The sequence below is a fragment of the Heloderma suspectum genome, chromosome 12 (assembly GCF_057233095.1).
Source record: "Heloderma suspectum isolate Gila_16-S chromosome 12, 16-S_ref, whole genome shotgun sequence".
Taxonomy (NCBI): Eukaryota; Metazoa; Chordata; class Lepidosauria; order Squamata; family Helodermatidae; genus Heloderma; species Heloderma suspectum.
The window spans coordinates 6,855,778-6,865,958 of record NC_139469.1 but is presented as its reverse complement, the minus strand read 5'-3'; the positions used below and the strand labels follow the sequence as shown (position 1 = coordinate 6,865,958).

Sequence of the window (10,181 nt, the reverse complement as noted above, 5' to 3'; positions counted from 1 at the left end):
TCTCCCTCTCTCTTTTCAAATTTGGTGTGGATCCCACAAACGTGAGATGATATTTTAAGACCTCTCTCTCCCTCTCCCTCTCCCCCTCTCCCTCTCTCTGATACATTATATAGAATAATTATAGATTCTCATAAGTTATTTATTTGTTTTTTTGTTTTTTTTAAAGACAAGTCTGGATTAAAAATAAGAGCTGCTGCTGATTTTCTGTTTTTGTTTCTTTTGGTCCAGTGTTAAGTCACGAGCGGGTCGAGGGCTCAGGACTTGTGCTGGGCAGAAACCCCCTTCCAGTAGTCTAAGATGTCGTGAAGATCCTCATCTTTTGCAAACTGGACCTTTTTGCGCAGGGCATGTCCAGCGGCCATGTACTCCTCCTCGTCTTTGTGCCGCTTGCGGTTCAGTTTGAAACGCTCCCAGATGCTGTGGGACGGTTTGCATGTGTACTCTGGGCTGGAGGAGTAGCTCAGGTTGTGGTACTGAGGGGAAAGCTGAGAGTAGGCCAAGTCTCTGGGGCGGGGCCTGGTCAAAGGTTCCAAGATGGAGGGCTTGCGCCCTGCCATGCCGTCGCGTTGCTCCCCCTGGTGGGACCCTGGATAAGAGTGCCGGTGCTCGCTGTACTGTCGGATCTTCTCTGCCTCAGCCCGTAGGATAGCGGCTGCCGGCGTCACAGTGAGGATGGTGTCTGTGGTCGGAGATGTCTTCTCGATATATTTGGCTTCTGATTTGTGGCCGGAGCCCTCGGAGCGGAAGGATCTGGGGCTCCGTATGGAGCCGCTGGAAGAGGTGCTGGAACGCTTTGGCGGGGCCTCCATGCTGTGGTGCCTCTGCAGTGGGTGACTGTAGCTCTCCTTGTAGACTGGGGCGAGGAAGCTGTGTTTGCTGGGGATCTGTTCAGATAAGAGCACCAGCTGGGGCTCGGCAGTGGACACCGCCCCCGACTTCACTCCTTGGAAGGAGGTGGATTCCGATTTCAAGGCATCGATGCAGTTGTTGATGATCTGGTTCACCTTGTCCACCTCCTTCGTGATGGTGGAGATCTCTGCCACTGAGCTCTGGCTGTCCGGCGGCATGGGGAGCTCACAGTCTCTCCGTTCGGGCTGCTCCCCTGTCCGGACTTCCATGTAGTTGCCCTTTGTCGCCTTTGGGGTCTCGCTGCTGTCGATCAGCTTGTACTGCTCCACCTCTCCCACAGAGGGGAGGTAAGGGATGCGGGTCATGGTCTCGCCACCCAGCATCTGACCTTGGGACAGCTGGGAGATGCTGGTCGCTTCCATCTCTGGCCCGTACTTCAGCTCAATGATGGTCTTCTTCATGTTGATGGCGGCTTTCTTGTGCTTCTCTTCCTGATGACGCCTCTTCCGGAGGCAGTAGTACACAACCCCCAGGACAATCACCATGCCGAACAGGCAGCCCAAGATCGTCATGATGTAGTGAGTGGCAGTCGACGGGCTGGGTAGGGGTTCTTCCCTGTTCTGCTTGTTGAGGTTGATGGTGAGGCAAGTGTAGTTGTGCCTTGAGACCCGGTTGGAAGACATCACGCAGTAGGTGTAGTCTTCGTTTGGACCCAGGTCCGTCAGCTCGATGTCTTCTTTCTTCTTCAGGAGCTTGGCGAGGATGTTGTATCGGCCGTTCTCGAACTGGGCCAGCGTGTACATCTTGCTGTAGGGCACTGGGATCTGCACGCTCAGCACAGCTGAGTTGTGTGTTGCGTGCTTGACTTTCATGGTAGGGTACAGGCCCGGATCGATCACGGGGGTGTGCAGGGAGACCTGCGGCGTGGTGCCGTCTCCGGAGAAGCACTCTTCCTCAGGGCATGGGCTCTCGGGGGGAGCTGTGGTCACCGGGTTCTTGGGGGGGATTAAATAAGGCGGCATGGTATAGGGGCCGCCAGTGCAGAGAGAGGAGAGCATTCCCAGGGCGTTGCGGTACCCGCTGCGTCCTTGGCCCAGAAGATAGTAGCCCGAGTAGTCGGGCGGGGAGTCGCACTGCATGCGGTCGTAGGTGCGCGTCATGTTGGTGAAGCCCTCAAGCCACTGAAGGAAGCCCAGGAGCTCGCAGGAGCAATAGAATGGGTTGCTGTAGAGTTCGCAGACGGAGAGTTTGTTCAGGCCCCGGAAGGTGTTGCTGTCCAGCCGCTGGATCCTGTTCATGGACAAGTCGATGTTCACAATGTTGGGGCACTCCCCGAAGGCATTGGGGGTGACAGTCTCAATGAGGTTCGCCTGGAGGTAGAGGTACTCCAGCTTCCCCAGTCCCCGGAGGATCCCCTCCGTCAGGTTCCTCAGGCGATTGTAGCCCAGCTGCAGCACCTGCAGGTTGTACTGTCCCGAGAAGGCACCGTCCTCGATGTACGAGATCTCATTCTTGGTCAGGTTGAGGTATGTGAGGTTGCTGAAGCGGCTGAGGGAGGAGAACTGGACACTCTTGATCTTGTTGTCGTTCAGCCTCAAGTCCAAAATGGTGCTGTTGATCTGCTGAGGAATGGACTCGTACGGGGGCTGGTTCTGGCTGCAGATGGCCAGCCACACAAAGCCCTTTTCTCCCTCGATCAGCCAGCAGTCGGCCCGCACCTCGCCTACGAACAGGAGAGACACGGCCGCCATACAAGCGCACAGCGCTGACGTCACGGCCCGCCGATGGCCTGCCATTTGGAAGGGCCAACTAGAAACGGGGGATTTCCCCTATTATCTGCTGGAAGGGATGGGGGAAAGAGGGCGGCTTGTCTTTCGGCACAGCCCTGCCGTGGGCTAGTATTTCTTGGGGAGCTTTGCTGTTCTCTCCTTTCTCTTCATGGTCTCGAACCATGAAGGGAAACGTCCAGTAGAGGAAAAACAGAAGCGTTTTGATCAGTGCTGACTTTTTCCAGGTGCCACTAGCAAAAGCTTCAGCAAAGCTCCTCCTGGCAGGCTGGCTCATCCGCCATCATGCTGGGCTTCCTGTAAAGTCACTCCAGACCAGGAAGGGTTCAGGGAGAAGATGGGCTCTGAGTCAGGTGCGAGCTTGCCTCTCCCTCTCAGCACAGGCGCTTCCAGTTTTCTTCTTGTTGCTGGCCTCCACTTTGATGCTGGGCTCCTTCTCCATCACATGTATTCTCCTTGTGTCTGCCCCTTATGCTGTGCTTGCTGGGTCACTTGGATCTCCTGCCAACACAGAAGCAAAGAGACAACACTGGTGTTCAATGGCCTTTGTCAAAGCAGGAAAAAAAAAACCCTCTAGACCAGGGGCGCAGAACATCTGGCCTGGGAGACCATATCCAGCCCTCCTGCAGTCCCAATATGGCCCTCTGGAGTTCCTCAGAAGGCCATGCCCCCTCATCCTGGCCCCACCCCTTTTCCCCCAACCACCAATCGTGTAATGGTTTCTCAGCTTTGGTGCCATTTTTTCCCATGCTAAAAGGCTGAAATGCCTCTCCTAAGGCTTAGTTACGGACAGTAAGAGCTTTAAGCTAAGATTTGCTGGTATTTTGGGGTTTGGGGCCCTATCCATTTTTCCTTTGGCTCTGCCCATCACTAGAATGCGGCCCCGAAGAGCTCCTCTGAAATGGAATTTGGCCCTCAGGCTGAAAGGGGTTCAACACCCCTGGTCTAGGCTGAAATGATTTGTGGGAGGGGTGAAGGTTATCCCCAGTCTAAAATTATTTGGCGAGTGTCCATCATAGAGTGTCTGAAACTTAAGTGTAGGGATTGGGGAGAGGGGGTGGGATTCCGTTTGCTTTTTCATGTGATCCTACCAAGTTTGTGCTTCCCTAATTCACATGTGAACCAAAACACAAGTATGTGTTGGTATTTGCCCTTCTCCAAACATTGTGATGCAGTCCTCCTTAAAAAAAAAAGAAGAAAAAAGTGTATATTCGGGAAAAGGGTGCAGAAAATTCATATTCATGAATTCAAGATATGAAAGCATATATTATGGAAGATGCATATGTCAGGCAAAAATGTGTGTAATTAGGAGAAATGCAGTCAAAAATGCATACACCTACACATTTTGTGCACTTAAAAAAAAAGATATCACTAACTGATGTGGAAACAGGACAGAACAAACTTGAGATTGGAAAAAGGTGACAGGAGAGAAACTGAAATGGACAGATTCGTCCAGACTTCAGTGTGAAATGTGTACTGAGAGCCAAACGAGATGTGATATTATTCTTGTCTTTCGGCCTAGTGTGGTTGTTTTGTTTTGCTTGTTTTTAAAGGAATAGCCAGTAAATTCATATTTTTCTTTGAAGTCATACTGGCAAATCAGACAAATAAACAATATGTCACAATGTTGACAACCGTTTTGATGATAAGAAAAGCATCCATGTCCTTGTTCTCTCATCTACAGGATTTCCTCTGCCCTTATTTATTTATTTATTTATTTATTTATTTATTTCTATACCGCCCAATAGCTGAAGCTCTCTGGGCGGTTCACAAAAATTAAACCCCAAAAGCGCAGATAAAACAATATCAAATATAAAAACATTAAAACCACAATATAACAATACAACCAGAATAAAACCAGAGTAAAACCTAGCAGCAATGCAGAGATTTAAAATACAGCTTTAAAACACCAAAGCTAAAAGACTAGGAAGTGAAAATGCTAAAATACTGGGAGAATGAAAAGGTCTTCTTCACCTGGCACTGGAAGGAGTACAACGTAGGTGCCAGGCGAACCTCTCCATATTAACCAGTGGAGGCTGGCGCTGCCAAACTCTAAAGCAGCTATACAAGGTGCTGAACCATTCAGCGCCTTGGATAGCTCCTTCAGCATTTGGGCTGGTTCTGACTGAAAACCAGAGCAGACTCACTGCCCCACTGACATTGGAGCCCCCCACCTCCGTGATATTAACCCATCCTGTGGCATGAGCCTCTTCCTCTCACTAAGGTAAATCCTCGCCCAGACCTCAATAACCCATTTTTCGTCCCACACAACCCACATGCAGACACATCACTCAACCCCACATCCACCTGCCACACATAGAGTGATGCCTGGACTGCCTCCATTGGAAAGCATCGGCTTATCTTCTTTGACCAGAGCGGGCAGCAGAGTTCACTCCAGATGGTCTGTCTTGTAAGTTCAGGAATCATAAACAAAGTTGTCATGTTGTTGTTCAAAACAACCCACGGTGTGTTTGTGTGGGGAGGGGGTGGACCAACGACCCAAATTCGGTGTATGGGTGGAATAAAAGACTTACTATACGATCAATCTAAAAAAATGTATCTAAACTTATTTCTAGCCCGCCCTTAAGGGTAGAACCCTCTCATAGACTTAAACTGGTTTAACAAGCCTTCCTTTTCTCCCATGGGAACTGTTATTCTGGGTGTAAAGTCAATGTGTATGTGGCCTCGGATGATGGTGATGATTTTCCAAAAATACTCATCAAAATACAATTCCAAGGATTCTTCAGTGGACGGCATGACAAGGGAAACACAATCTGAATTTGTAGAACAACAGTGCTCAAAGAGGACATTTCTGGGATGGGCTGAAGAGATCTGAAGGGGAAACAGGGAGGAAGACGTCTGTAATGTAGGAAGGATCGAAAGCAACTCTCCTGGTAGCAGCAAAATGCCTGTTTCCTGGCAGGCATCTTATAGTTTACGTTATACTCTTAAATGAATTATTTCAAAGTGTCAATTGCACAGCAGCTTCCCCCAACCTGGTGCCCTCCAGATGTCTGGGACTACAATTCCCTTTGGCCCCAGCCAGCATGGCCAGTAGCCAGGGATGATGAGAGTTGTAGTGCAAAATATCTGGAGGGCAGCAGGTTGGAGGAAGCCTCAGGGCAAAGAGCCATCTTTGTGGGTGGGGCTAGGAGAGAGATGAGCACAATAAGGATAACTTTATTTGGTGCGCTAATACTGTGCCTCTGTGTAAGATGCCCAGGGGTCCTGAACTGGGGACTCTGGTGGCAGGACCCAGCCAGATGCTTTGCCACTTGCCCCACTCTGGCAGCTTGAGGGACAGGGACCCTGTTGGCCCAATCTCCGCTGTGTTGCTGTCCACCACTGCAGATGGCCAGAGGTGGCACTGCAGTGTTCAGCGCAGCAGGAGGATTGGCTGACACGAGATGCCAGTGAAGTCCCACCAAGCTCTGCCAAGCTGTTGGCTCTGCCCGGGCTCCTTGGTCTGAGCAAGCCTGGTGCTCAGGCACAGACTGAGCTGCTTCTTGGTCTTCTTGGCCATCTGCCCGTTTGCCTCTGGGACCTCTCAGCCCTGCATGTCCTGCATCCTTGTAGCGGCTGGGGCAGTCCACAGGTTTTGTGGCGTCTTCTCACCGCAAGGGTGTCGCACACCCGCATTCCCTTCTGCTCTTGAAGAGTGTGGTGTAAGAACATCAGGAGAGCCCTGCTGGATCAGAGCAAGGGTCTGTATTCAACAACATCCTGTTCACACAGTGGCCAACCAGCTGCCTGTGGGAAACCCGCAAGTAAGACACGAGTAAACCGGCACCATCCCCGTTGTGTTCTGTGGCAACTGGTGTACAGAGCACCACTGCCTCTGACACTAGAAGTAGCATAATGCAGAGGCAGAGAACCTCAGGCCGGTGGCCTTCCTGGGGTCCCCCACATGGTGCAGCCCTTTCTCTTTCCACCAACCACCAATTGTTTAATGGTTTTCCAGTTTTTGTCCAGTCCCCCTCCCCCTGCCCATTCTAAAAGGTTTAATTCTCTCTCTTAAGGCTTAGTTACTGGCAGTACGAGCTTTACACCATGTCATACTGGGGTTTTTTTTGGATTTTTGCCCCACTCCTCTTGCCTTTGGGCCTGCCCCTTTGCCTTCGGCCTGCCCACCACTGGAATGGTGGGTGGCCATGGGAGCCCTGGAATGGTGGGCAGGCCTGAGAGCTTCTCTGAGATGGAATTTGGCTGTCAAGCTGAAAGGAGTCCCCAACTCTGCCATAATGGCTAGTAGCCACTGATAGCCTTCTCCTCCAGAAATTTGTCTAACCCCCTTTTAAAGCCATCCAACCTGGTGGCCATCACTACATCCTGTGGTAGTAAATTCCATAGTTTAACTATGCGCTGTGTGAAGGAGGACTTCGTTTTATCTGTCCCAAATCTCCAACCATTCAGTTTCAGTGGATGACCCCATTGGGTTCTAGTATTATGAGGGAGGGAGAAAAATTTCTCCCTATCCACTTTCTCCACACCAAGCATACTTTTGCACACCTTTCTCATGTCTCCCCTTACTGTGCTTAGGCCTGTGAGGCCTAAGCAGAGATAGTCCTTGGTGGTCAGTAGGGTAGCTTTCTGCCACTGGGGTTCCTGGTTCAAGCCCTCAAGGCCCATATGGTGGCTACTTGCCATATATAGTGGGAGCAGATCCATGTGCATTCATTGCGTGTGATAGTGTGCAAGCAAAATTGTACACTGAAGCGATACAGTCCTTACTTGCAAAGTGGCTTGAATTTTCTTGCATGTATCTTTCTTTCCAGGCCTCGGTTTCTGCTTTCCCTTTCTACCTGTGCCCAGCTCCATCTCCTCCCTGTCATTCTCTCCCAGATCCTCTTTCCCATTCACCCGGGTCAGTTTATCAATAAATGAGGGAGCCACCGGTTACAAAAAGAGCCATGACGGAGCAGCGGCGATCCATTACAAATGATAAATGTTTAATCATGCAAAGAGATGGGACAGGGGGAAAAAATTGGCTTGCAGGCACCAAATGTTAAAACGAGCCAGGGCTATTCATTATGTGTAAAATAATCAGAGGAGACATCTCTAAGATGGTATAGCAAACATTTATTAATGATGAAGTCTCCGCTAAATGGCTGAAGTGTCCATTTCGTATATGTCACGTGCGGAAAGGATGCTTCTAGGCAGGTGCCTATTTGTGTTCACTCTCGCTCGTGCTGTCCCCCACCTTCACCTGATACATATTCCAGGCTTGGCTTCCATACACTTGCGTGGCGAACTTGGTTAGAATTGCTGCAGAGTTGAATAATAAAGGGAACCTTGATTCTCTAAACCTGAATCAATTTCCAATTCAAAGTTCCTCTGTCGGGGCGTTTGCGCAGAGACTGTGACGCATTACAGCTAGGTTGTGCATCGCAGTACATCCAGTCGTATGCGCCAAAGTTTCCCCCACTCCGCCACCTTCATATTTTGTGGAGGGAGATAATATAAGACTTCCCCGGCCAATTTCTCTAGCTCTCCTAGCTGTTAAGTTTAAAGAAACAGAGCCAAAGCAGGGAGAAGATTGAGGGAGAAATGGAAGGTAGAGATGGTGTTTTTCCAGGCAGAGCTGAACGATACTAGGTGGGGTCAGGGGCTAAATGTACCAGGAGCGAGCTGAGCCTAAATCAGTCACCTCTTTTCATGAATGTTTTTGGCAATGTCAAAAAATGCCTCTCCTTTTCTGCCAATTCTTCAGCATTCCTTGCAAAAACAAAACCCCATTGCCCTCACTTGCCCTCAGTGATGCCATCACATCGTCAGACCTTCATTGGCCATGAAACATAGTGATGTCATTGCATTCACTATGGGATCACTCACATCACTTACTGAGGAAGGAGAAGCAGCAACAGAGGAGCCGGCAAAGCAACAGGGCTGAAAAGCATCTGAACAGGTGAATATTCATGGAACCCTTCTAAGAGCCAGCGTGGTGTGGTGGTGAGAGTGTTGGACTGGGAGCCAGGAGATCCGGGTTCTAGTCCCCACTCAGTCATAGAAGCCCACTGGGTGACTTGGGCCGGTCACAGACTCTCAGCCCAACCTACCTCATGAGGTTGTTGTTGTGAGGAGAAAATAGAGAGGAGGAGGATAATATAAGCCGCTTTGGGTTCCTTGCAAGAGGAAAAAAGGCGGGATAAGAATGCCTATTAGTGGAAGGTAAGGAAATAAGTGTGCCTATTAGTGGAAGAGAGAGAAATGGCTGTTTGCTACCCAAAAGTTCACACTAGAAAATATTTGGTGCAGCTTTATGCAAAACTTCAAAAAATATGGGTTGGGTTAATTTTAAGTTATGGCATGCTATCAAATTGTTTCAGTGAAGTTCAGCTTTTTATATCAATCTAAGTGCTTGTCAGTTATCCTGTTGCTTGTGCCCCCGTGGGCCAGAACAGAACAGGGTGAGAGCCAGTGCCAGGTTTTGCAGGGCCTTGGGCAAGATGGCCTCAGCGGGCCCCTCCCTCGGTGAGCCGGCCTTCTCACCGCCATGGTCGCCGGCTGCTCTTGCTTGCTTGGGGGCAGAGAGCCAGGGAGCCGCGGCATCTCCTGCTCCTGCTTGTCCTCACCAGAGCTGTTGTCTGGGCCAGAGCAAGAGGCAAGTGGAGATCCAGGGAGCAAGAGGAGGAGCCAGGCCAGGGGACTCTTGCCGGGGGGCCCCTGCTGGGGTGTGGGCCCTCGGCAGCTGCCCGACCACACCTACCCTTGAAACCAGCCCCAGGCAGTATCCTGCCTTGCATATTTTCCCCTTCTGTGCCTAGAAATGCTGTTTTCAATGCGCAGCTTCATTTTTTTAAAGTGATATACTGGAAATTCAATAAAAAAGGTAAAGGTAAAGGTGTCCCCAACCAGTCGTGTCCGACTCTAGGGTGTGGTGCTCATCCCCGTTTCTAAGCCGAAGAGCCAGCGCTGTCCGAAGACGCTTCCGTGGTCATGTGGCCGGCGTGACTGAACACCGAGGTGCATGGAGCGCTGTTACATTTCCCGCCGAGGCGGTACCTATTTATCCACTTGCAATTTCTTGCTTTCGAACTGCTAGGTTGGTAGGAGCTGGGACTGAAGACGGGAGCTCACTCTGTCACGCAGCACTCGGGTCTCGAACCACTGACCTGCCGACCTTCCAGTCTGCAGTTCAGCGTCTTAACCACTAAGCCACCGGGGCCCTCTACTCAATACAGAGGCTGAAACCTCCCCCTATAGCTGTTGCCCCGAATGCAAAGACATCTGGCCCCAAGGATCCAGTTCGGAGTCCGAGGGAGGAGAGGGAAGACTGATCCAAAAGTGAGCAGAGGGCCAGCCCTTGTGTGTGGTTTGCCAAGTGGAGAGAAAGACTTGGTGTCACCTGCACTCTGACAATGAGCGAACAACAACCAGCGTTTCCTTAGTGACTGTGAGGCTTGTAAGAGCTGATGCTGATGTGAGGCTAGCATTACCTGCCTTATAGCCCAACCAAGCTTGCTTCCCACCTGCTCAGACTGTTTGTGTAAAGCAGCTATTGCAGCCTTGTATATAGGCCCTCCAAAGTTACTAACCTGCATTTTT

General features: G+C 50.5%; 1 protein-coding gene across 1 annotated transcript; it reads right to left on the bottom strand.

Moving 5' to 3' along the window:
* Positions 1-254: 254 nt before the first annotated feature.
* ELFN1 (extracellular leucine rich repeat and fibronectin type III domain containing 1) lies at positions 255-2,645 on the bottom strand. Its single transcript, XM_084819185.1, has one exon. It carries the CDS (start codon positions 2,643-2,645, stop codon positions 255-257), a length of 2,391 nt encoding a protein of 796 aa, XP_084675311.1.
* Positions 2,646-10,181: the final 7,536 nt, after the last annotated feature.

Coding starts and splice junctions, on each gene's coding strand:
- ELFN1 (XM_084819185.1), bottom strand. CDS start 2,645: ATGGCAGGCCATCGGCGGGCCGTGACGTCAGCGCTGTGCGCTTGTATG.